We start from the raw sequence: 27,473 nt of genomic DNA, 5'->3' as shown, positions 1-27,473 counted from the left end.
TTCCATTTTCGGTGTCTTCTTTAATTTCTCTCAGGAGCGTCTTATAGTTTTCAGAGTATAGGTCTTTCACTTCCTTGGTTAGGTTTATTCCTAGGTATTTTATTCTTTTTGATGCAACTGTGAATAGAATCGTTTTCCTGATTTCTCTCTCTGCTAGTTCATTGTTAGTGTATGGGAATGCCACAGATGTCTGTGTATTAATTTTGTATCCTGCAATTTTGCTGAATTCAGGTATTAGATCTAGTAGTTTTGGAGTGAATTCTTTAGGGTTTTTTATGTACAATATGTCATCTGCAAACAGGGACAGTTTTACGTCTTCCTTACCAATCTGAATGCCTTTTATTTCTTTGTGTTGTCTGATTGCCGTGGCTAGGACCTCCAGTATTATGTTCAATGAAAGTGGGGAGAGTGGGCATCCTTGTCTTGTTCCCAATCTCAGAGGAAAAGCTTTCAGCTTCTCGCTGTTAAGTATAATGTTGCCTGTGGGTTTGTCATATATGGTCTTTATTATGTTGAGGTACTTGCCCTCTATATCCATTTTGTTGAGAGTTTTTATAATGAATGGATGTTGAATTTTGTCGAATGCTTTTTCAGCATCTATGAAAATGATCATGTGGTTTTTGTCCTTTTTGTTGATGTGGTGGATGATGTTGATGGATTTTCAAATCTTGTACCATCCTTGCATCCCTGGAATAAATCCTACTTGATCATGATGGATGATCTTTTTGATGTATTTCTGAATTTGGTTTGTTAATATTTTGTTGATTACTTTTGCATCTATGTTCATCAGGGATATTGGTCTGTAATTTTCTTTTTTTGTGGTGTCTTTGCCTGGTTTTGTTATTAGAGTGATGCTGGCCTCATAGAATGAGTTTGAAAGCATTCCTTCTTCTTATGCTTTTTGGAAAACTTTAAGGAGTTTAGGTATTAGGTCTTCACTAAATGTTTGATAAAATTCAGTGGTGAAGCCATCTGGTCCATGGGTTTTGGTCTTAGGTAGTTTTTTGATTACCAGTTCAATTTCATTGCTGGTAATTTGTTCAGATTTTCTTTTTCTGTCTGGGTCAGCCTTGGAAGGTTGTATTTTTCTGGAAAGTTGTCCATTTCTTCTAGGTTATCTAGTTTGTTAGCATATAATTTTTCATAGTATTCTCTAAAACCTTTTTGTATTTCTGTAGTGTCCGTGGTGATTTTTCCTGTCTCATTTCTGATACTGTTTATGAGAGTAGACTCTCTTTTTTTCTTGATAAGTCTGGCTAGTGGCTTTTCTATTTTGTTTATTTTCTCTAAGAACCAGCTCCTGCTTTCATTGATTCTTTCTATTGTTTTATTCTTCTCAATTTTATTTATTTCTGCTCTAATCTTTATTATGTCCCTCCTTCTACTGACTTTGGGCCTCATTTGTTCTTCTTTTTCCAGTTTCGTTAATTGTGAATTTAGACTGCTTATATGGGATTGTTCTTCTTTCCTGAGGTTCCTTGTATTGTAATATACTTTCCTCTTAGTACAGCCTTCTCTGCGTCCCACAGATTTTGCGGTGTTGAATTATTGTTGTCATTTGTCTCCATATATTGCTTGATTTCTGTTTTTTTTTTTTTTTTTTTTTTTATTGAAGGGTAGTTGATGCACAGTATTACATTACATTAGTTTCAAGTGTACAACACAGTGGTAGAACATTTATATACATAATTCTAGGTTCCAGCTATCACCCTACCAAGCTGTTACAATATCTTGACTATATTCCTTATGCTATACATTACATCCCGGTTACTTATTTATTTTACCATTGGAAGTCTGTCCTTTTTTTTTTTTTTTTTTCTGTGAGGGCATCTCTCATATTTATTGATCAAATGGTTGTTAACGACAATAAAATTCTGTATAGGGGAGTCAATGCTCAATGCACAATCATTAATCCACCCCAAGCCTAATTTTCATCAGTCTCTAATCTTCTGAGGCATAACAAACAAGTTCTTACATGTAGAACAAATTCTTACATAATGAATAAGTTACATAGTGAACAGTACAAGGGCAGTCATCACAGAAACTTTCGGTTTTGCTCATGCATTATGAACTCTAAACAGTCAGTTCAAATATGAATACTCATTTGGTTTTTATACTTGATTTATATGTGGATACCACATTTCTCTCTTTATTATTATTATTTTTAATAAAATGCTGAAGTGGTAGGTAGATACAAGATAAAGGTAGAAAACATAGTTTAGTGTTGTAAGAGAGCAAATGTAGATGATCAGGTGTGTGCCTGTAGACTATGTGTTAATCCAAGCTAGACCAGGGCAATAAAACATCCACGTATGCAGAAGATTTCTCTCAGAACAGGGGGGGTGAGGTTCTAAGCCTCACCTCTGTTGATCCCCAATTTCTCACCTGATGGCCCCCCTGCGACTGTGCCTGTCTTAGGTTGTTCCTCCCTTGAGGAATCTTACCCGTCTCTGGCTAACCAGTCATCTTCCGGGGCCATACAGGGAAATGTAGAGTTGGTAAGTGAGAGAGAAGCCTTATTGTTTGAAAAGGTTAGCTTTTTACTTCTTTGCATATTTATGCCCTGTGGCTTCTATGCCCAGCATTTGTCTTGAGGTATCTTTACCACTTGGAAGAATTATGATACTCGGTAAATTTGATATGAGGCACGAATTCTATTTAAGGGTTGTAATTAGGAAGGAAGAAGAAAAGCTATAGAAGTAGCAGGCGGGAGAAAACATGGGAAGATTGATTATTTCTTTGACATATCTTCTTGTAGAGTAACTTCAGCATATATAGGTTTTAAGCTACTACTTAAATTGCGCACACACATTAACATAATAGGAGTATAGTTGCATAACCAAAGCATATCTGTAATTACCAGCCATCTCCAGTGAAACCAAGAAAACCATTAAGGCACCTTAGGCATTTGTGAAAACTTATCTATGATATGGTGGATATTGTCCAACTGAACTTGAACAATCTGAGAGAAATCAGACAAATTAAAACAACCCATTCCTGGGGACTGTTCACATGCCATATGTTCTTTTAACAGTAAATAGTCTGTAGTTGTAAGAGTTTGGAGCGCTACAATTTGCACTTCTCCAAATTCTTGGTTGAGTTCCAACAGTATAGATCCAGTCAAATTTGTTGTTTTACTGTATGCACAGGCCAGCTTAGATATCTCCTTCCTCATTCCCATGGCAAGTCCAGGAACTGGTGGGATGAGTGCATCTACAGCTGTAGCAGTGCGTGGATCTTTGTTGGGGTTTTTTGATGATCATCTTCTGGCATGAGTCTTCCAGAGAGTGCAGATGTTGGAAGTTCTCTTTCATATCGTATCTTAGTTCATTTTCGGGGTAGCCCAATTAGGCTTTGATCCTCTGTATAAACGCAAACAGACCCTTTGCCTACAGTTTTATATGCCCTTTATACCCTTGTGTAGAACTCGTTGGAGGTTACCACACAGGAACTGCCCTTTTTTTTTTTTTTTTGCTTTGTTTTTGGTATCACTAATCTACACTTACATGACGAATATTATGTTTACTAGGCTCTCCCCTATACCAGGTCTCCCCTATAAACCCCTTTACAGTCACTGTCCATCAGCATAGCAAAATGTTGTAGAATCACTACTTGCCTTCTCTGTGTTGTACAGCCCTCCCTTTTCTCCTACCCCCCCATGTATGTTAATCTTAATACCCCCCTACATCTCCCCTCCTTATCCCTCCCTACCCACCCATCCTCCCCAGTCCCTTTCCCTTTGGTACCTGTTAGTCCATTCTTGAGTTCTGTGATTCTGCTGCTGTTCTGTTCCTTCAGTTTTTCCTTTGTTCTTATATTCCACAGATAAGTGAAATCATTTGGTATTTCTCTTTCTCCGCTTGGCTTGTTTCACTGAGCATAATACCCTCCAGCTCCATCCATGTTGCTGCAAATGATTGGATTTGCCCTTTTCTTATGGCTGAGTAGTATTCCATTGTGTATATGTACCACATCTTCTTTATCCATTCATCTATTGATGGACATTTAGGTTGCTTCCAATTCTTGGCTATTGTAAATAGTGCTGCAATAAACATAGGGGTGCATCTGTCTTTCTCAAACTTGATTGCTGCGTTCTTAGGGTAAATTCCTAGGAGTGCAATTCCTGGGTCAAATGGTAAGTCTGTTTTGAGCATTTTGATATACCTCCATACTGCTTTCCACAATGGTTGAACTAATTTACATTCCCACCAGCAGTGTAGAAGGGTTCCCCTTTCTCCACAGCCTCGCCAACATTTGTTGTTGTTTGTCTTTTGGATGGCAGCCATCCTTACTGGTGTGAGGTGATACCTCATTGTAGTTTTAATTTGCATTTCTCTGATAATTAGCGATGTGGAGCATCTTTTCATGTGTCTGTTGGCCATCTGTATTTCTTTTTTGGAGAACTGTCTGTTCAGTTCCTCTGCCCATTTTTTAATTGGGTTATTTGTTTTTTGTTTGTTGAGGCGTGTGAGCTCTTTATATATTCTGGACGTCAAGCCTTTATCGGATGTGTCATTTTCAAATATATTCTCCCATACTGTAGGGATCCTTCTTGTTCTATTGATGGTGTCTTTTGCTGTACAGAAGCTTTTCAGCTTAATATAGTCCCACTTACTCATTTTTGCTGTTGTTTTCCTTGCCCGGGGAGATATGTTCAAGAAGAGGTCACTCATGTTTATGTCTAAGAGGTTTTTGCCTATGTTTTCTTCCAAGAGTTTAATGGTTTCGTGACTTAGATTCAGGTCTTTGATCCATTTTGAGTTTACTTTTGTATATGGGGTTAGACAATGGTCCAGTTTCATTCTCCTACATGTAGCTGTCCAGTTTTGCCAGCACCACCTGTTGAAGAGACTGTCATTTCGCCATTGTATGTCCATGGCTCCTTTATCAAATATTAATTGACCATATATGTCTGGGTTAATGTCTGGATTCTCTAGTCTGTTCCATTGGTCTGTGGCTCTGCTCTTGTGCCAGTACCAAATTGTCTTGATTACTATGGCTTTATAGTAGAGCTTGAAGTTGGGGAGTGAGATCCCCCCTACTTTATTCTTCTTTCTCAGGATTGCTTTGGCTATTCGGGGTCTTTGGTGTTTCCATATGAATTTTTGAATTATTTGTTCCAGTTCATTGAAGAATGTTGATGGTAGTTTCATTGGGATTGCATCAAATCTGTATATTGCTTTGGACAGGATGGCCATTTTAACGATATTAATTCTTCCTAGCCACGAGCATGGGATGAGTTTCCATCTGTTAGTGTCCCCTTTAATTTCTCTTAAGAGTGACTTGTAGTTTTCAGAGTATAAGTCTTTCACTTCTTTGGTTAGGTTTATTCCTAGGTATTTTATTTTTTTTGATGCAATTGTGAATGGAGTTGTTTTCCTGATTTCTCTTTCTGTTGGTTCATTGTTAGTATATAGGAAAGCCACAGATTTCTGTGTGTTGATTTTGTATCCTGCAACTTTGCTGTATTCCGATATCAGTTCTAGTAGTTTTGGGGTGGAGTCTTTAGGGTTTTTTAGGTACAGTATCATGTCATCTGCAAATAGTGACAGTTTAACTTCTTCTTTACCAATCTGGATTCCTTGTATTTCTTTATTTTGTCTGATTGCCGTGGCTAGGACCTCCAGTACTATGTTAAATAACAGTGGAGAGAGTGGGCATCCCTGTCTAGTTCCCGATCTCAGAGGAAATGCTTTCAGCTTCTCGCTGTTCAATATAATGTTGGCTGTGGGTTTATCATAGATGGCCTTTATTATGTTGAGGTACTACCCTCTATTCCCATTTTGCTGAGAGTTTTTAACATGAATGGATGTTGAACTTTGTCAAATGCTTTTTCAGCATCTATGGAGATCATCATGTGGTTTTTGTCTTTCTTTTTGTTGATGTGGCGGATGATGTTGATGGACTTTCGAATGTTGTACCATCCTTGCATCCTTGGGATGAATCCCACTTGGTCATGGTGTATGATCCTTTTGATGTATTTTTGAATTCGGTTTGCTAATATTTTGTTGAGTATTTTTGCATCTACGTTCATCAGGGATATTGGTCTGTAGTTTTCTTTTTTGGTGGGGTCTTTGCCTGGTTTTGGTATTAGGGTGATGTTAGCTTCATAGAATGAGTTTGGGAGTATCCCCTCCTCCTCTATTTTTTGGAAAACTTTAAGGAGAATGGGTATTATGTCTTCCCTGTATGTCTGATAAAATTCCGAGGTAAATCCATCTGGCCCGGGGGTTTTGTTCTTTGGTAGTTTTTTGATTACCGCTTCAATTTCGTTGCTGGTAATTGGTCTGTTTAGATTTTCTTTTTCTTCCTGGGTCAATCTTGGAAGGTTATATTTTTCTAGGAAGTTGTCCATTTCTCCTAGGTTTCCCAGCTTGTTAGCATATAGGTTTTCACAGTATTCTCTAATAATTCTTTGTATTTCTGTGGGGTCCGTCGTGATTTTTCCTTTCTCGTTTCTGATACTGTTGATTTGTGTTGACTCTCTTTTCTTCTTAATAAGTCTGGCTAGAGGCTTATCTATTTTGTTTATTTTCTCTAAGAACCAGCACTTGGTTTCATTGATTTTTGCTATTGTTTTATTCTTCTCAATTTTATTTATTTCTTCTCTGATCTTTATTATGTCCCTCCTTCTGCTGACCTTAGGCCTCATCTGTTCTTCTTTTTCCAATTTCGATAATTGTGACATTAGACCATTCATTTGGGATTGCTCTTCCTTTTTTAAATATGCTTGGATCGCTATATACTTTCCTCTTAAGACTGCTTTTGCTGTGTCCCACAGAAGTTGGGGCTTAGTGTTGTTGTTGTCATTTGTTTCCATATATTGCTGGATCTCCATTTTGATTTGGTCATTGATCCATTGATTATTTAGGAGCATGTTGTTAAGCCTCCATGTGTTTGTGAGCCTCTTTGCTTTCTTTGTACAGTTTATTTCTAGTTTTATGCCTTTGTGGTCTGAAAAGTTGGTTGGTAGGATTTCAATCTTTTGGAATTTTCTGAGGCTCTTTTTGTGGCCTAGTATGTGGTCTATTCTGGAGAATGTTCCATGTGCACTTGAGAAGAATGTATATCCCGGTGCTTTTGGATGTAGAGTTCTATAGATGTCTATTAGGTCCATCTGCTCTAATGTGTTGTTCAGTGCTTCCGTGTCCTTACTTATTTTCTGCCCAGTGGATCTATCCTTTGGGGTGAGTGGTGTGTTGAAGTCTCCTAGAATGAATGCATTGCAGTCTATATCCCCCTTTAGTTCTGTTAGTATTTGTTTCACATATGCTGGTGCTCCTGTGTTGGGTGAATATATATTTAGAATGGTTATATCCTCTTGTTTGACTGAGACCTTTATCATTATGTAGTGTCCTTCTTTATCTCTTGTTACTTTCTTTGTTTTGAAGTCTATTTTGTCTGATATTAGTACTGCAACCCCTGCTTTCTTCTCACTGTTGTTTGCTTGAAATATGTTTTTCCATCCCTTGACTTTCAGTCTGTACATATCTTTGGGTTTGAGGTGAGTTTCTTTTAAGCAGCATATAGATGGGTCTTGCTTTTTTATCCATTCTGTTACTCTGTGTCTTTTGATTGGTGCATTCAACCCATTAACATTTAGGGTGACTATTGAAAGATATGTACTTATTGCCATTGCAGGCTTTAAATTCGTGGTTACCAAAGGTTCAAGGTTAGCCTCTTTAGTATCTTACTGCCTAACTTAGCTCGCTTATTGAGCTGTTATATACACTATCTGGAGATTCTTTTCTTCTCTCCCTTCTTGTTCCTCCTCCTCGATTCTTCATATGTTGGGTGTTTTGTGCTGTGCTCTTTCTAGGAGTGCTCCCATCTAGAGCAGTCCCTGTAAGATGTTCTGTAGAGGTGGTTTGTGGACAGCAAATTCCCTCAGCTTTTGTTTGTCTGGGAATTGTTTAATCCCACCGTCATATTTGAATGATAGTCGTGCTGGATACAGTATCCTTGGTTCAAGGCCCTTCTGTTTCATTGTATTAAATATATCATGCTATTCTCTTCTGGCCTGTAGGGTTTCTGTTGAGAAATCTGACGTTAGCCTGATGGGTGTCCCTTTATAGGTGACCTTTTTCTCTCTAACTGCCTTTAGCACTCTTTCCTTGTCCTTGATCTTTGCCATTTTAATTATTATGTGTCTTGGTGTTGCCCTTCTTGGATCCTTTCTGTTGGGGGTTCTGTGTATTTCCGTGGTCTGTTCGATTACTTCCTCCCCCAGTGTGGGGAAGTTTTCAGCAATTATTTCTTCTAAGATACTTTCCATCTCTTTTCCTCTCTCTTCTTCTTCTGGGACCCCTATAATACGGATATTGTTCCTTTTGGATTGGTCACACAGTTCTCTTAATATTGTTTCATTCCTGGAGATCCTTTTGTCTCTCTCTATGTCAGCTTCTATGCGTTCCTGTTCTCTGATTTCAATTCCATCAATGGCCTCTTGCATTCTATCCATTCTCCTTATAAACCCTTCCAGAGTTTGTTTCATTTCTGCGATCTCCTTTCTGGCATCTGTGATCTCCTTCCGGACTTCATCCCATTTCTCTTGCGTATTTCTCTGCATCTCTGTCAGCATGTTTATGATTCTTATTTTGAATTCTTTTTCAGGGAGACTGGTTAGGTCTGTCTCCTTCTCTGGTGTTGTCTCTGTGATCTTTGTCTGCCTGTAGCTTTGCCTTTTCATGGTGATGGGAATAGTCTGCAGAACTGGGACGAGTGACGGCTGGAAGGACTTCCTTTCTTGTTGGTTTGTGGCCCTCCTCTCCTGGGAGAACAGCGGCCTCTAGTGGCTTGTGCTGCGCAGCTGCGCGCAGACAGGGCTTCTGCTTTCTGCCCGGCTACTATGGAGTTAATCTCCGCTGTTGCTGTGGGCGTGGCCTGGCTCGAGCAGCTACTCCAAAATGGTGGAGTCGCGTTGGAGCAGGAGCGGCCGGGAGGCTATTTATCTCCATAAGGGGCCTCCCTGCTCGCTGCAGCCCAGGGGTTAGGGTGCCCAGAGATCCCGGATTCCCTACCTCTGGATTAAGTGACCCGCCCTGCCCCTTTAAGACTTCCAAAAAGCACCCGCCAAAACAAAACAACGCCCACCAAAAAAAAAAGAAAAAAAAAATTTTTTTTAATTAAAAAAAAAAAAAGTTTTTAATTAAAAAAAAAAAAAAGGTGGTCGTTCGTTTTTCTTTATTCTCCGGTGCCAGCCTCAGGCTTCTGCTTACCGGTCTTTCTGCCCTGTTTCCCTAGTATTGGGTTCCCTATCCCTTTAAAACTCCCAAAAAGCGCTCGCCAAAACAAAACAGCAAAAAAGCAAAAAAAAATGGTCGCGCGCTTTTCTTATGCCCTCTGTCGCCCAGCCTCCAGTGCCCGCTCACTGTTCTTGCTGCCCTGTTTTCCCAGTATCGAGGGCCCTGCACTCTGGCCCGGATGGCGGGGGCTGGGTGCTCGGCAGCCCTGTGCTCCGTCTCCCTCACGCTCTGCCTGCTCTTCTACCGCCGGGAGCTGGGGGGAAGGGCGCTCGGCTCCCGTGGGGCCGTGGCTTGTATCTTACCCCCTTCGCGAGGCGCTGGGTTCTCTCAGGTGCGGATGTGGTCTGGATATTGTCCTGTGTCCTCTGGTCTTTATTCTAGGAAGGGTTGTCTTTGTTATATTTTCATAGATATATGTTGTTTTGGGAGGAGATTTCTGCTGCTCTACTCACGCCGCCATCTTCTGCCCCTTGATTTCTGTTTTAATTGGTCATTGATCCATTAGTTATTTAGGAGCATGTTGTGAAGCCTCCATGTGTTTTTTTCATTTTCTTCATGTAATTTATTTCTAGTTTCATACCTTTGTGGTCTGAGAAACTTTTCAATCTTTTTAAATTTACCAAGGTCTTTTTGTGGCCTAGTATATGACCTATTCTTGAAAATGTTTCATGTGCATTTGAGAAGAATGTGTATTCTGCTGCTTTTGGGTGTAGCGTTCTGTAGATGTCTGTTAGGTCCATTTGTTCTAATGTGTTGTTCAGTGCCTCTGTCTCCTTACTTATTTTCTGTCTCATTGATCTGTCCTTCAGAGTGAGTGGAGTGTTGAAGTCTCCTAAAATGAATGCATTGCATTCTATTTCCCCTTTTAATTCTGTTAGTATTTGTTTCACATACGTTGGTGCTCCTGTGAGGAGTGAATAGATATTTGTAATGGTTATATCTTCTTGTTGGATGGACCCTCTTTATCATTATGTAATGTACTTCTTTGTCTCTTGTTACTTTCTTTGTTTTGAGGTCTGTTTTGTCTGATACAGGTACCATAACTCCTGTTTTTTTCTCCATATTAGTTGCATGAAATATCTTTTTCCATCCCTTCACTTTTAGTCTGTGTATGTCTTTGGGTTTAAAGTGAGTCTCTTGTAGGCAGCATATAGATGGGTCTTGTTTTTTATCCATTCAGTGACTCCATGTCTTTTGATTGGTGCATTCAGACCATTTACATTTAGGATGATTATTGATAGGTGTTTACTTATTGCTGTTGCAGCCTTTAGATTAGTGGTTACAAAAGGTTCAAGGTTAACTTCCTTACTATCTAAGAGTCTAACTTAACTCACTTAATATGCTATTACAAACACAATCTAAAGGTTATTTTTTTCTCCTCCTTTTCTTCCTCCTCCATTCCTTTTATATTAGGTATCATATTCTGTACTCTTTGTCTATCCCTTGATTGACTTTGGGGATAGTTAATTTAATTTAGCATATTCTTAGTAATTAGCTCTTCTACTTTTTTTACTGTTGTTTAATTACCTCTGCTGACAGCTATTAAACCTTAGGAACACTTCCATCTATAGCAGTCCCTCCAGAATACACTGTAGAGACGGTTTGTGGGAGGTAAATTCTCTCAGCTTTTGTTTATCTGGAAATTGTTTAATCCCTCCTTGAAATTTAAATGATAATCTTGCTGGATAAAGTATTCTTGGTTCCAGGTCCTTCTTCTTCATTGAATTAATTATATCATGCCTCTCCCTTCTGGCCTGTAAGGTTTTTGGCCTAGAAGTCTGATGATAGCCTGATGGGCTTTCGTTTGTATGTGATCTTACTTCTCTCTCTGGCTGATTTTAATGTCTGTCCTTATCCTTGATCTTTGCCGTTGTAATTACTATATGTCTTGGTGCTGTCTTCCTTGGCTCCCTTGTGTTGGGAGATCTGTGCACCTCCATGGCCTAAGAGACTATCTCCTTCCTCAGATTGGGGAAGTTTTCAGCAGTTATCACATCAAAGACACTTCCTATCCCTTTTTCTATCTCTTCTTCTTCTGGTACCCCTGTAATGTGCATATTGTTCTTTTTGGATTGGTTCCACAGTTCTCTCAATATTCTTTTATTCTTAGAGATCCTTTTTTTCTCTCTGTGCCTCAGCTTCTTTGTATTCCTCTTCTCTAGTTTCTATTTCATTTATTGTCTCCTCCACTGTATCTAGTCTGCTTTTAATACCCTCCATTGTGCTCTTGAATGATTGGATCTCTGACTGAAATTCATTCCTGAGTTCTTGAATATCTTTCCGTATCTCCATTAGCATGTTAATGATTTTTATTTTGAACTCCCTGTCAGGAAGATTCATGAGGTTGATGTCATTTAAATCTTTGTGAGGAGTTGTATTCATAATTTTACTTTGAACTATGTTCCTTTGGCATTTTGTATTTGTACATGGCACCCTCTAGTGCCCAGAGGCTCTACTCTCTGGTGCTGCTCAGTCCCTGAAGCAATGTCAGGGGTCACACGGGAGTGGTATTGGTGCCTAGGGGGAGGGAAGAGCTGTTCCCTGCTTCCCGGCTGCTGTGCCTTTCTCTGTTCCCTTAACCTGTGGGCCAAGCACAGAGGTATAAGCCTCTATGCTTTGCATTTGTTTTTGCTGTAGACAGGTCTTCCTTTTGGCTGGCCTAACGCCAGGGTAGGGTTTGCTTGTTTGCGAGCCAGGTGGGGCTGGTCAGGAGAAAGTCGCAGTAGGCTGTCTATCACAGAGGGGGGTCCTTGGAGCTGTGTAGCCAGCCAGGGGGTAGAGCGCCTGGAGTTCATGAAAGCCCCCAACCTGCTGGTTAGAGTGCACCTGGACAATTTTGTCTACCTGTCCTTTCTCCTGAGCAGTAAGCTCTGTGCCATCCTTGCCCCTTTAGCAGCCCTCTAACTGTTAGGAAGTCTCTCAGACTGCCCGCCTTTCTTTTGTCCCAGAGCAACCGTATGTGGATCTCTGCTTTCCACAAGCAGCTGGAACCTCCATCTCTCCAGGTATTCTGCCTGTCTTAGCTTTCCAACCCCCTAATCACGAGGGTACCATGCAAGCACCATGAAATGTAGGTTTGTGCACCCAGAGCAGATCTCCAGAGTTAGGTGTTCAGCAGTCCCAGGCCTCCACTCCCTCTCTGCTCCATTTCTCTTCCTCCCTCCGGTGAGCTGGGGTCGGGCCATGATCTTGGTATGTTACCCTGTTCCATGAGGTTTATTCTTTTCTCCAGGTGTATACAGTTTGATGCAGTCCTCTTTCCTGTTGCTCTTTCAGGATTAGTTGTATTAATTATATTTTCATATTATATGCGGTTTTAGGAGGAAGCCTCTGTCTCACCTCTCATTCCACTATCTTTAATCCTTCTCCTACCGTGGTATTCTTAATATGTTTTTTTCCTGAGCAAAATATCACTGGAGTCTTTTCATTTTAATAAACATGTGGTCTGTCTCCTCGTTTTGAGCACCTATATATAATCTACTGTGTGGCTGTGCCAGTTTATTTTAACCAGTCTCCTATTGTTAGACATTTATCTTTGTTCCAATTTGCCATTATAAACACCACTGTAGTGAACATACTCATGCATAGATCTTTCATACATTTTGCACATTACTTTCTTGGGATAAACTTTTTAATATAGAATTGCTGAGTCGAATGATATGCAGTTGAAATAAATTTTACCAGGTTACCTCACAGCATTTATTCACCTGGGATTGCAGATGGTCTGTTGCAGAGACAAGGCATACATTTAGTGATTAATGGTTTCTATGGAAATATGCCAAAGGAGTGATATAAGCAGTAATCAATAGGAGATGTGAACTTCTTCCTATGGGCTGCTGAGAGAAAGCTTCATGAAAGCTGTGGTACTTAAGCTAGGAATTAACCACTAGGTCAGATTAGATAGGCTGCTTGCTGGGTGAGGCCAGGAGAGAATGTCATGTATAGGAAGGAAGGTGTGTTCTGAAGGCAGCATTTGACCCATCAGCCCTGAAACTGGTATCAGTCTTCCCAGCCTTTGACCACCAGTTATCTATCTGTCTGCCATCACTGGTACTTGAAAGACCCAAAGGTCCAACCTTGCATGGATGTTAATAACCCACATCTGATGAAAGGGCAGGTTGGGAAAGACTAGACTATGGGTCACTTGCGGGCATAGCTTAAAGGAGGGAGAGCAAGTGGATCAGCTGAACAGTTGAATTCATGATTCCTGTTGAGGCAAACCCAGTAGAAAAAATAGAAGAGAACTTTAAAAAATAATACAACTTTAAAGCTTCTGGAAAAAATCAAAGGATAACTCAGAACCTCAGGGTAAGCAAAAATTTCTTGGAAAGAACAAAAACCCCACTAACTCTATGCATTAGTTTGCTACCTGCTGTCTTAACAAATTACCACAACGTTAGTACCTTAAAACAACACAAATGTATTATCTTACAGTTTCCTTGGTCACAAATCCAGTGGACTCAGGTGGGTCTCTGTTTAGAGTCCTACACACTAAAGTCAAAGTAGCAGCAGGGCCGCATTCCTTTCTGGGGACTCTAGAGGAGAAACTGTTTCCTTGCTCATTCAGATTATTGACAGAATTAAGTTCCTTGTAGTTGTAGGACCGAGGTCCCCATTTCTTTGCTAGCTACCAGTTGAGGCTGGTTCTCAGCTTAGAAAAACCCCTCATATTCTTTGGTTTGTGGCCCCCTTCTGGCATCTTCAAAGCCAGCAATGGCAGGTTGAGTGCCCTTGATGCTTTGAAACCTCCCTGCCTCTTTTTACATTGTCACATCTTTCTGACTCACACTTCATCCTCATTTGCTACTTTTTAAGGGCTCATGTAATTAGGCCAGCCCACCCAGAATCATTTCCCCTGTCAGGATTCCATGACCTTAATCACATCTATAAAATCTTTTTGCCTGTAATGCAATACACCCACAGTACCAGGAATTAGGATGTGGATAATTTTTTGGGGGGAGAGACATTTTTTTCTGCCTACCACTCTCTAAAATTAAAAATCTAAAACAAAAAACTCTTTAAGAAAATGAGTAGATCAACCATAGACTGGGAAAAAAATATTCACAACACACATACCTAACAAAGGACAGATCCAGAATAAAATGCTTACAAATCAACAATGAAAAGTTGACAATTCAGTTAAAAAATAAGCAAAAAACTCAAGCAGACTCTTGGCAAAAGAAGTTATAAAAATGAGCAATAAGCTCATTGTGAAAAGATGCTTAGATCAGTCACACAGAAGTGTAAGTTAAAACACATCTGTTAGAACAATTGAAGTAAAGACTAACCCCACCAGATGTTGGTGAGGATGCAAAGCAACTGGAACTCATGTACATTGCTGATGGGACTGTAAAATGTTAAAACCACTTTAGAAAACTATGTTCTCCACTATAGCCTAGAAATTTCACTCTTAGATCTTATGCAAAAGAAATGAAAACATATGTTCACAAAAAGACATGAAAAAGAATGTCTGTAGCACGTTTATTTATGATAATTCAAAACTGGAAACAGCCCAAATGTCCATTAACAGAATGGTTAAGTAAGTTTTGGTACCTTCATATAGTGAACTATAACACATCAATTAAAAAAAGGAATAAATTATCAATACATGTAACAATATAGATGAATCTCAAAAACATCATTTATGTGAATTTCAAGAACAGACAGAAGTGGTGGAAATCAAAGTGGTTGCAGATGTGGGGGGATTAACTTGGAAATAGGGGGAAATTTCTTGTCTGATAGAAAAAGTTCTCTATCATGTTTGATGATGGTTACTGTCAAAACTCATTGAATTGAAAACCTTAGCTCTCTGTATCTTATTATATCCAATAAATAATGAAAATTATAACCAGATAACCAAATTTTATTTTCAGAAGTAAAAATCAATTTCTAAAATTTAAGTCCCCAGTGAGCATTTTAAAAATCAAGTGTGAATGATGAAGCAGGAAGGACAGAGTGAGGACCTCCAGAATCCTTTCCTCCACAAAGGTGATGAAAACCCTGGCAAAAATGGTCCAGATCAATAGTTTCAGGACTCTGGAAGTTCACCTCAGGCTTGCAGCAATCTGGGGAGTGTTACTGCTCCTCCAAAAAAGCTAGCTGTTTCAGCCAGTGTTGAACTTTGATGTTACCATATATTTCATGCTTCCAAGGTGCATATTTTTTTCATGTTTTAATATCTCTTTAGTCAGAAAGTGTCTTCTGATCAATAGCATATCATAGTCTAATGATAGTCGGTCTTTTTTGCTTTTATAATACCTTTTGCAACAGTTAGCATGTTAGATTCAATAAAATATCATTTTTCCTCTGGGTCACTTGTATGTAAGAATTGGAATCGGAGTTCTATAATCTGTTTCAAAATGCTTTAGTACAAAAATTTTCCTAACTGAAACAGTTCAGCAGGTACCTAGAGTTCTGAAAAGGAGCCTTTTTAGTAATCTTACATTTGACAGGAGTCTTATAAGGAGATAAGCAATGACTTCCTTTTTTACAAAAGCTTTATTTTGCCTTAGAATTTCAGTTTGCTTCCAGCATACATCCGCAGAGATCTGCGGGGTACCATAAGCTTTCTAGTCATGGGATATAGGCATGTGTAGCTGTGTCTTGGTTTGATAGACTCTGTGACTGCTTAGCTCAATTGTTTACAAGTTCAGTTAATTACTAAGGTTAAACTTTATGGGTCAGATCCCTTATGGGACTGTTGCCTTTGTGCTCCATTCCCTGGACGCAAAAGCCCCTTCGGCTCAGCCTTCCCCTGGCAGTTGTGGCCTTGCTGTCTTGTGGGTGGGGGGAGGGGGAGGAGTGAAATGAGACTGTTTCCATTTTAAAAAATCACCTCCCTGTGACAGCTGACAGTGTGACCAAGGCATCATTTACATTTTTTGCTTGCTTTGGGTGTGTTTGGAATGGAGACTTACCTGGAGCCTGATTTTAAAGGATTCATTTCTCACCCATCTTGATTCTACAGCTTGCAGTGAGCTGCATACTCCATCGCTAGATCGAAAACCAAATAGTTTTGTAGCAGTGAGTGTCACCACCCCTCCTCAGGCATTCTGGACAAAGCATGCACAGACGGAGATCATCGAGGTGGGTGCTGGCCCTTCCGGAGCTCCGTGATAGGCTCACCCCCTGAGGAGGGCGCCTGTTCCGTCACCTGCGCACCTGGAGCTGCAGTTATACTTCATGTGATTCGTTGCTATTTTCCATGGGTTTTCAGCACATTGAGATTTTTCATCACACTCATCTGGGTGACATTTATGTTTGCCATATCCTTTACAATGATTGGTTAACTATTGGTTGGTTCTTTTTGAACAATGACGCTATGTAAGTTTGATTGCCTTTTAAGAGGGAAGATCTAATTCTTCCTTGTTGCTTCTAACTGGCTGCTACTTTTGGAGAACTGTGCTCATTAACCAAGGTTTGGAGAGAGGTAACTATTAATCAGCCCTCTTGCTGAATATATCCCTATTTTTATTGGTTTTTATTTCTATCTCCTTTCAAGTTGTGTGTTATGTTTCCTTTTTACAGTAAATCAAATGACTTTTACAAAATCCTTTTAGGTAATTGAGCACATAAGTTAGGAATTGCTGGTATGAGATTGCAGGATTTTGTTTGTGGTCTAAGCTCTTTGTGAGTTCACCCCTCCTGACCAGTCTCAAACCAACTTAAACTATTTCCTCCACTCACCCCATTTTACATTTTGGAAGGTGGACCATCCTTTTTCATTCTCTTGGGAACTTATTTCCAAGTTCGAGTTGACAATTCTATTGCCTAGGCATTTGCTAAGCAGTGCCTACCTAGAGCACAGTGCTGGGCGCTGTGATGATACACCATGGAGGCCCAGCCCCTGCCCTAAGGAGTCACTGTCTGTGGCTGTGGAGGCAGAAATGAATGTGGCCACATCTATGCAGGGTGCGACGTAGGAGGTGTTAGAGAGAGGAGGGCAGCACCAGGAGGGATGGGTCCAATCCAGCTCTGAGGATTGGAGGAGGCTTCCTAGAGTGGTGCTTAGTGAAATTCTGACTTAATAGGTCTGGGGTGGAGCCCAAGACTGCTTTGCTCACAAGCTCCCAGGTGATGCCCAGTCTGCAGCCCACATGTTGAAGAGCACGCCAAGGTTCTGTGGTAGTATGCAGAGGACAGCAACAGGAAAGTGCCATTGGGTTTGGAGAATAGCTTTATCCTGTTTGGTGTGTGCAAAGGGCACATGCAGGAGAGTGAGGGAAGGAGGCCTTGGATGGAGTTTATAGCAGGCCCGTTGAGGCTTTTAAGCAGGAGGTCAACTGACCAGATGGGTTCATGGAGATCCGAACTCAGGCAGTCGTTTGGGGCAATGATGTAAGACCTGACTGGTGGTGGGAAGAAGCAGAAAAATGGGGTATATGCGGGAGGGCCTTGTGGTGGGATTCATGGGAGGAGCTCATCGTCATGGCGAGGTTAAGAATGATGGAGAAAGAGGCACGAGAGAAGGCACCCAGGTTTTAGCTTCTTTGGAAAGAGGGTCAGAAATGGCTTTAATAACCAAGGCAGATGCAGGGAGAGGTTGGGTGCGCTGTGGCCCTACCAGGCCACCCAGGAGCAGCTGGTTGCCCAGCAGATGCCAAGACGTTGGATTGGGAGCTGCAGGAGAACATAGCCAGAGGCACAGACCCCACAGCAGGGACCACTAACTGTGTGGCAGAAGTAGTTAACACTGCTTGAGAAAGAGACTATGATATGATGGGGCTTTGCGGGGCAGGGCTAAGCTGCCAGGAAATAGCCACTTATGATCTACCAGCCAGCAGCTAGTCCTTTGAGAAGAATAGTCTTAAAACAGTCAGGCCTTAATTATTCCAAACTATAGGACTCTAGAAATAAGAAACAACTTAAGCTATTTATTTCCTCCTTCATGTACCTTTGTACATCTTACAGGAACAACCCAAAGCAGTAGATCCAAACCTAACTCATCCAAAGTCTTGAGACTAAGAATACACATGGACATTCAACTCGCCCCAATTCTAGAAAATCCCTCCTCCTGAGCCCTTGGGCACAGCTTGTGTGATGGGCGCATTTGTTGTGTCTGGATCTGTAAAGTCTGTCAGACTACTTTGTCCTTTCTGGAAAGTTTTGTGGTTATATACATCCATTAGCTGTTGATGTTGGTCCAAGTTGGTAAGAATGTTAATTTCTTATTCCAAAAATGTTGGTGTTACTTAAAAAATTCCAACTCCATATTCTGATTATTTTCTTTTCTATTCTAGGGAACCAACAATCCTATATTTCTAAGCAGTATTGCCTTCTTTCAAGACTCCCTTATTAATCAGATGACACAGATCAAACTCTCTGTATATGATGTCAAAGATAGATCTCAGGGAACAGTTAAGTAACATGTTGTGGTTCATGGGATTTTTTTTCCTTTTTTAAAAGTTCTGTAATCATTTGTGAGAGAGGTGAACACAGATTAACTTCACTACTGGCTCACAAATGAACTGATGCCCAGGTGTATTTGGGCTGGGGAATTTCTTTCTGAGCATTCCTATTGGCCTCCTGAGATGAGGGCCTGTTGTGTCGTGGGAACCAGCCAGCTGGACTCCCCTGGTAATTGGACTGGAGGCAAAGCACACACACTAAAGTGTTCTTCCTGCTCTTTCCTCAGATGTACTTACTGGGCTCTGGAACATTCGTTGTCAAAGATCTGCTCCAGGACAGGCATCACAGGTTGCATTTAACACTAAGGTTGGTACTTAATTTTGTTCCTTTGAAGAGGTCTGGAATTATGAGGTCCAGGGACAGATGGGGAAAGGCCCCATGTGTACAGAAAGAGCACCCTGCCCCCTCCCAGAGGCTGGTCTAAGGTAGGGGGTGGCTGCCCCCTGAGGCAAGGTAAACAACTCATCCTATCACTCCACTATCAGGAGTGGAGATGTGCGATGCCCATAGAAATTCGGACACAGCTGTACTCGGACGTAAGGGGAAACCTAGAGCCACGTGTGGTGACACGGACTGTATTGCCTCTTATCTGTCCCCTCCCCAGCAGAAAGCAGTCTCCCATGGAGCAGGCATTCTCTCCATTTTATCTTCATTGCTGTATCCCAAGCTCCTATAACAATGCCTGGTTCTAAATAAATATCTGTGGAAGGGAGAGAGGGAGGAAGGAAAGGGGACCCCCCCACTGTGTCCTGGGAAGGAAGATAAAGATGTCAAGTGTCAACCCTTCTCAAATTCATTTTAGTGGAGATTCCTACCCAAACCCTGGCATGGTGTTCTTCTTTTCAAAGTAATGTTAAAATTGGGGAAGTAGTCGAAAATGGAAAAGAAACTTTTAATGAGGAGTAATTCCCTGCCAGGTGGTACAGCATTCCACCACTATGGTGATGACCGTGTGGCAGGCACTGGACAGGGTGAGCCTGGCAACAGTCCTTGTCATGTAGGAGAACCTGACTCTGGACAAGGGGAGAGTCTTAGGGCCATGTGGGAGAGGAGTGTTCAGGAGTGTCATGGGCCGGAATTAGAGTGACATGTGAGAAATGGATGTCATCCTTTTTAAAAGGAGCTAAAGAGGACTGTTGAACAGATAGCACTGGGCAGGGCTTTCCAGTATGAGAACAGAGAGAGAAAGTCACCAAGGAAATGGGCAGTGAATGTGAGCACATAAAAATTTAGAACCTCGCTGAGGCAGACAAATAATAAGCCTGAGATTTTGGGGTATCCCTGGAGCTCCACGGGTGGGTCATAGTGGCCTGGGCAACTGGCAACCACCCTGAGGGGCCTCAGGTTGAGCTTCCGCGTTGGAGTGGCATCAGCTGTGTCAGTTCAGGATACAGAGGCTTTGGGAAACCCTGGGTGGCCTCCGTTTACTTGGGTCCAGGCCTAGGCCTTGGGGCTAATCAAAGCTTAAGAGTGGGGTGGGAAGAGAAAAGGAGTCCAGTGGCAGAAGAAAGTGCTCTCCAGTCCTGGTTCTGCCAAGTGTCCCCATGTCTCTCTGGGGCAGGGGTGGGCCCAAGGGCTGACGGGTACCTCCCACACCAGCATTGAGCCATCCCCTCTGACTTCATCAGGCACATCCACACTGCTCAGTGGTGCTTTGTTCCCTCTAAGGTGCAGCCCTCCTCTCTGCCCCATGGCTTCCTTGTTGCCCAGAGCCTGTGCATGCAGTGAATGCTGGCTGATTGATGAGAATCCCTCCATGGCCCAGGATGGCTGGGCTTTACATTTAAGCAGAAAATGCTCCACAGTCAAAACACTGCTCACCAGAGCACATTGCTCGTTGCAGGTCTGCAGAGAGTGACCGTGTGGGTAACATCACAGTGATCGGCTGGCAGATGGAGGAGAAGTCAGACCAGCGGCCCCCCGTGACCCGGTCTCTGGACACCGTCAACGGGAGGGTGAGTGCACTACCTTCCTCCTCTCGGTTTGGAGTGAGAGGACCTGCCCAGATGCCCAGGCAGGCCTGCTGCCTGCTGCTGCCCCACAGGGTGTGCCAGTCGCTTCTTAAAGGCACTTCTTAAAGCAGAGACAAGGGTGCCTCAGCATGGCCTGCAAGGCTCTGCCACCATGAAGCTCATCTCTGCTCGGGCCACACCGGCCACCTCCAGAGAGTGGGCAGAGTGTGTGGGGCAGCCTGGCTTGAGGGGTTGCAGGACGGGAGAGGTGGCTTGTGCAGTGTGGAATAGACCCCGATTCTCTTTGATATTTTGTCAGTGTCTTCCTCTCCCAGACATACCTGTGCCCACCTCACGCCCGCATGCCAACCCCCACTCTTGTGCTCTCACCCTAGAATCCTAATTTAAGAGCCCATACCCTGGTAAGTAGTCATTGTTGTAAAATACAGACATACCTCATTTTATGCCCAAAATAGCCCAGAATGTTAGCTCTAGAAATATTCCTGGACATCACCCTTGCCTCCCATTCATTGTACACATCAGACACGGGAGTACAAGGTGCAGAGACCTGGCCAGAGGACATGCATCTCTAGAGACTGTGTGCCTGGAACGAGTTCAGTATTCCAGGAGGGGATTGATTTGTCTGTGGCTTGGGCAGTGTGTTTATGGTAGAATTACTGGTGTATTGAGTTCTTCTTTACCGAGGCTCCCGTTTCTGCCGAGTGCCCTGGGGTTGTCTGCGTCTCACAGTTTTCTTGTGCTTTGCTGTGTATGTTATTAGATGGTTCTGCCCGTGGATGAGAGCTTGACGGTGGCATTGGGAATCCGATCCAAATATGCTTCATTGAGAAAAGATACTTTACTGAAATCGGGTAAATAGCTTCCTCCATTGGTACTCGTGTCCTTCCTGTGAGTGTCCACTCAAGCCCAGGGTCACCCTTCCTCCCCTCCCAATGTGATTGTCACCTCTCTACTGCATATCAACTTGCCCATCTTTTGCCAGCATAGAAAGAGTACCGTTCTTAGGATGGAGGCTCCTCCCTGTCTCTCTGTGTCTCATGCCATTGGACTGGGTGGCTGACAGCAACCCCCATGCCGTTTCTGGCACTCACGGTCAGTCACATGGCCTGGGACAAGATGACTGCATGTCCCAGGGCAGGAGCATTCAGGCTTGGTTACTCAGTGGGTTCTTGGTTTAAATGTTCTGATTCCCTTGAGATGGACAGTAAGACAACTTGGGGGTGTCAGCACCACTGAGGCCTGCAGAGGAGGATCCACGTGGCAGTCTGCAGCCAGCTCACACACAGCCTCTGTCCCTCCAACCCATCTCAGTATTCGGTGGTGCCATCTGCCGCATGTACCGGTTCCCGACCACCGACGGCAACCACCTGCGGATTCTGGAGCAGATGGCCGAGAGCGTGCTCTCCCTGCACGTGCCCCGGCAGTTCGTGAAGCTCCTGCTGGAGGAAGATGCGGCCAGGTGAGGCCAGCCACCCAGCAGGCCCATATCACTTGCCCTGTCCTTTTTGGAAAGCTCTTGGTGGGGTGGGTAGAGCACCAGCACAAGATAACCCAGATTGCAAACCCGCCCACTGGCGTGGCCTGCTCTGCTTCGTGGGCTTGCCACGGCCTCCATTTGCTCTTCCAGATCCCCCAGTTCCTGGGCAAGGCCTACATGAGACAGTATACTGGAGGCACCAGACATGTGCCCAGCACTCAGTGCCCATGTCCTTCCCTCCCTTCTCCTTCCCCTCATATTTGGCCTTCAAAAAGTTAGAAATAGCGGTCATACTTCAGCTATGGCCGCATGGGCCAGTAGTTTTCTAGGGTAGGGCCACAGTGCTATGGGCTCCAGAGGCCAAGTGTGGGGCTCACTGGTCCCCGGAGCCTCAGCCGGGCAGTGTTCATTGGTCCTAAGGCAGGGAGGAGCTTGCGAGGTAGTTCCAACACTGCAGACTGTCTGCTGGCCTCCTGAGGCCGTTTCCACTTGTCGTAAAATGATGTTAATTATAAACAAGCATGAAGGGAAACAGTGCAGTCAGAATCCTGCTGTTTTAATACAGCTATTTTACTTTCATTTTTCATCTTGAAAAAAGTTCAGACTTGGAGAAAACATGGCAAGAATGATGTAATGAGCTGCTTTATCTCTACATGTACATATTTTACAGTTATTTTAATTTTTAAAATTCTCCTTTCAGTCTTCCATGTTTGTATATATTTTCATAGCTACCATCTACTTTTCCATGGATCTTCAGTTTTCATGTTATAATTTTAAACTATGGCATAACATTTCCCATTACTTGGTGTACAGTAACTTTGAAGAGTTCATTCACTTAACAAACATCTTGGTATCCAGGGTGGTGGAGGTGGTTTTTGCACCAACTGTCTGTCTGGCACTGTGCTCAGTGTGGGACACATCTTGACAAGTAGGGCGGATCATGGGATAGGAGGCTGTGCCTGACAGCCCCAGGTGTGCGGAGGGGGCTGGGAGAAGGAGGGTGGTCCGGCAGGCCTTGGTGAGAAGCTGACCCCCAAAGGTGTCACATGAGACAGGCAAAGACCCCAGAGAGAGGGGCCAGGAGCAGCCAGGGCAGACGGGGCCCTCTGGCTAGCAGGGAACCAGGACATGGTGCCACCATAGCCTTGCTCGCACTGGGTGTTCTTTTGTTTGCATTTTGCTAATTTAATAATAATAAAATGGTAGTTCTTTTTTTTAAAACTTCAGACAATTTAGATTTTTTTTTAAAGTTAGCTTTAAAATTAGCTTTTTATTTTGGAAAGTAAACCATACATCCTATAAGAAACCAAATAGTGCCAAAAAGCTTTTAACAAAAGCATAAATCTTGGCCCCTGGCTTTCTGATCTACTTCCCAGTAATAACCACTTTTAGCCGCTTTAGTGTTTACTGCTGTATTTCTAAATTCTTATAATTAACCAGTTTCAGGGATTAGCACTGACTTCCTATGATGAAGATTTTAGTCTTTTGTATGTTCGCTTTCCCCAGTTTCCTAATATGGCTCCTAATATGGCTATCCTGTTAATCTGTCCTGTGTTTTCATTATCTGATTATGTAGCTATTTGCTACTGAGCTAAGATGTTCATACTCAATTCTGACACACTTCTGTTTTTCTGGGAATAGCAAATCCTCCTTTTTCTCCTCCTCTTCTCCCTTCTCCCTTTCCCTGCCCCTGTGCCCCCTGTAGATTTAGGCAGTTCATCACTTACATGGTCAGCGAAAGGAAACATGGCCACAGTTGCCAGCCCCTGAGCCCTTGTCCCATACCCAGAAGGGTGACATGGGCACTAAAGGGGCCACCCCTCTGCTGAGCAGCCAGCTGTGGACTGTGGCTGAGCAGCTTTGTGAGCTGCAGTTCTGTTCTCAGGGGGAAGGTGGAAGCTCCCGCACCTGCCCAGAACCTGGAGGCAGTGAGAAGCTGCCTGTGGCAGCCCCAGGGGAGGTGGGAAGTGAGTGGGACACAGCCTCCTAGCAGTTGCTTACAGGCCTCCAGGCCTCTCGGGTTCCCAGAGCACCACACATCATTCTCATTCAGACTCGCGGTCCAGGCCTTCACCCCTGCAGCCACGGGCAAGGCGGGGCGCTGCTCCCTGGTGGCCTCTCTCCCCTCCCCTCCTCCACTTAGTTTTCCTCATTTGACTGAGCTTCTGTAAGAAGCCTCTCTGTGCCCTTTCCCACGTGGACAGTGGCTCACCTTTCGTACAGCCGTTCTTCCTGGAGAGGTCTGTCTTGCTGCCCTGCCGCTTGCCCTCTAGACCTGCAGTGTGGCTGTTGTCCCAGGCCTTCCCTGGGTGTCAGTGGTTCTCCCCTGTATGTTGTTCTCCTGGTTGTTAGGAACCCATGCCTCTCTAGACGAGTGAGCCAGATCCATGGCCTGACATGTGTGTGTCTTGCTTGTAGAGTGTGTGAACTGGAAGAATTGGGGGATCTGTCCCCTTGCTGGGAGAGCCTCCGGCGCCAGATTGTCACTCAGTACCAGACCATCATCCTCACATACCAGGAGAACCTGACCAACCTCCATCAGTACAAAGGTGGGTGTGGGTCGCACCCTCCTCATGGCGTGTGTACCCCCCATTTCTCTGGCTAGGAATCTGGAACCTAAGGTCACTCATACATCCTCACTGGCAGACACTCTAATGGATTTTTAAAAATAGATTCTTGTGTAGGTGTGAATTCTTTCAAATACAGGATTTTCAGATCTTAGTTAAGAAGACAAACCTGTGAATTGCATTGAACATTCCTTCTCTGGTGTCATCTGTCAAAGTGACTCCTGGGGGCTGAGATTTGGGAGAGACAAAGTCACAGGCTGTTGGGCTAGTGGGATCCCTTGATCTTGGTCTAATTGCAGTGAAATGCCCAAAAGAATGCAGACTGTTCGCCTTGAGACAAAGTGGTTTTCTAGATTTCCCAGCTTACACAGTCAGTGGTACTTGTATCGATCATATTCTCTGAGTGGAACTCTCCATTTTTAAGGCCCAAGACAGAGAGAAGTACAGGTACCTCGCCTTCTGTTCTTGAAAGATGCCATTTGATTTTCAAAACACTCAGGGAAGATTTAGAAGACTGTTCTTAACTCAAGCCTTTTCACTCCAAATGGAATGAGGTTTTTGGTTTTTCATTACTTTAGTCTCTATTTTTAGATTCTTTCCTCCTTCCCCTCTACATAATGGAATTTCAGGCTTTAAGGAAAATCACAAGTCCTTCATGTGGTTTTGACATTGAACATATGAACCTGTCCATGAAGTTGGCTGAGAAGCTGCCAGATACAGGAGTGACACAATACAAGATGATGGCCCCTGGGCTTGGGTTAAATCTGAAAAGCAGGTCTAAATGCACTTCTCAGAGAAATGGCAGCATTTGGCTGAAGGAACTTAGGGACCTGCCCATGCTGAATGCATGTTCCCTGGGGGAGAGGGAAACCCAGACATCACTGAGGTTCCTAGAGTAGAGCTCGGCAACTGTCATGTGCATCCAAGTGCCCTGAGGGTCTTACAGAAATACAGATTTGGCTCCCAGAATGCTGGAGCTGCTGTCCCGAGAGCCACCCAAGGATCAGTTGGTTCTAGAGAACAATCTCCTGTGACAAAAGCAAGCCAGACAGTGGCTGCTCTGCATTTTGGATACTAGCAAATTAGATTTACCTTTTTCGCTAGTTGGTATGTCTATTTCTTCTACTCTTCTGATTGCCAGTTTAATTGCAACCCCTTTCTTTTCTAGGCATGTGGTTCTTAATTAGTTAAAGATTCTGAGTATAGAAATAAGGTTGTGGATGTTAGTTACAAAACATCGCCCAACCTCCTTAACCACCGAGTGTAAACAAGGGAACAAGTTCAGGTATGTGTTGTAGCATCTGTTTGACTCGGTGGACCAGCGTGATGAGCCGACCTTTTCCTCAGTTTTCAGAATTGGGATGTGTTGTTCTAGCCAAGCCAGTTTCTTCGCTCTTGGATGACGGCAGCCTCCAGACTTGGAACAGGCAGTTCTCAGCATGGGCCCGTTGCTTTTTATGGTGGTGCTGACATCATGTTGCACAAAGTCGCGTCTTCGTGTCAGACCTCTCGGTTGAGAGCTGAGTCATGGGAAGGCATGGCATCACTACCATAGCCTTCTAAAGCTAGTTCTGCCTGCCTCCAGTCACTGCTGAGCACCCAGAACCAGGCTTCTGGCCAGCCAGCTGCCCTCCCTCCCATGTTTGGCCCAGCTGCTCCCTGGAAGTGAAATGTGCTCAGGATTTCCTAGGTCATTGCCAGCACATTGCTGCTTATCTGCAGGGGTGCCCTCAGAATACCATTTCTCTCCTTGCCATTCATGAATGCAGGGGACATATTGATGATCTTTGTTTTCTCATATCCCATTTTGTAGGTCCCTCATTTAAAGCAAGCAGTTTGAAAGCAGAGAAAAAGTTAGAATTTGTTCCCACGAACTTGCACATACAAAGGATGAGAGTTCAAGATGATGGAGGATCAGGTAACCATTTCTCTTCCTCTCTCCCCAAATCGCCTTTCACTTCTTTCCCCATGTACTTGGTCCCTGAGCTGCCCCACAGCTGCACCAGCCTTCCTGTATTTTCTCCTACTGGGCAAGAGAGACATGTTACAAGGATCTCTGCAAGAGCTTTGTTAAAGAGCTCAGACCCCTCTGCTTCTCCTCTTCTCAGCTCCCTTTGTGTCTCTGTGGCAGATAGTTGCTAAAGGAGGGATGCAAGCTGAGTGTTGGATAGTTTCCTCCAGCCTTGCTTGGCTCTACCTTGAGATATATAGAACCTCCTCTTTGCTCGTGCTGGGCTTCAGAGGCCCTCAGACAGCCCAGGCTGTGGGACTAAGGGAACCACAGGCTGCTTGGAAACAGGCCAGAGGAGCAGGGTCCCAAAGTTGTGCACATACCCCTGTAGCTGGCTTGTCCACAGGCCTGAGCACAGAGTAATGGAGGAGAGCTTTCTGTCATTCAGATCAGAACTATGACATCGTCACCATCGGAGCGCCAGCAGCACACTGCCAAGGTTTCAAGTCAGGAGGTCTCCGCAAAAAGCTGCACAAATTTGAAGAGACCAAGAAGCAGTAAGTACTTGGAGGGTGTTTGTGGTCCTTATGCAGCTGTCTGGTGCTGCTAAGTTAATCAAAATATGACTGCAAAAACATGCAGCCTTCTGATCTGCTTTTCCGTGGCGGGAGTAGCTGCCTAATGGACCCCATGCTTCTCTGTGTGCACAAATGAGCTGTGTGCTGATGGGGGCATCTTGTTAGTGGTCCAGACCCTGCAAAATGAGCAGCAAATTGAAATCCACCTTGAAAGTAGTGCTGCGGGCAGCTGCCCTGTGGACTCTTCTCTGGATTTAGTGTCCCTGGCCAGTCA

General features: G+C 43.4%; 1 protein-coding gene across 14 annotated transcripts in view; it reads left to right on the top strand.

Moving 5' to 3' along the window:
• Positions 1-27,473, top strand: part of INPP4A (inositol polyphosphate-4-phosphatase type I A) — a 189,183-nt gene that overhangs the window by 87,148 nt on the left and 74,562 nt on the right. For all 14 annotated transcript variants that reach the window (XM_057496956.1, XM_036879966.2, XM_036879963.2 and 11 more), the window contains 9 exons: positions 16,213-16,331; positions 18,485-18,601; positions 18,880-18,959; positions 20,497-20,608; positions 21,387-21,477; positions 21,938-22,085; positions 24,522-24,652; positions 26,484-26,588; positions 27,070-27,178. In XM_057496956.1, the coding sequence (XP_057352939.1) occupies positions 16,213-16,331; positions 18,485-18,601; positions 18,880-18,959; positions 20,497-20,608; positions 21,387-21,477; positions 21,938-22,085; positions 24,522-24,652; positions 26,484-26,588; positions 27,070-27,178 (1,012 nt within the window). The remainder of the gene's footprint in view (positions 1-16,212; positions 16,332-18,484; positions 18,602-18,879; positions 18,960-20,496; positions 20,609-21,386; positions 21,478-21,937; positions 22,086-24,521; positions 24,653-26,483; positions 26,589-27,069; positions 27,179-27,473) is intronic.

This window comes from Manis pentadactyla, chromosome 2, assembly GCF_030020395.1.
Source record: "Manis pentadactyla isolate mManPen7 chromosome 2, mManPen7.hap1, whole genome shotgun sequence".
Lineage (NCBI taxonomy): Eukaryota > Metazoa > Chordata > Mammalia > Pholidota > Manidae > Manis > Manis pentadactyla.
Note: the sequence above shows the minus strand (reverse complement) of the source record. Positions and strands in the feature narration are given on the sequence as shown.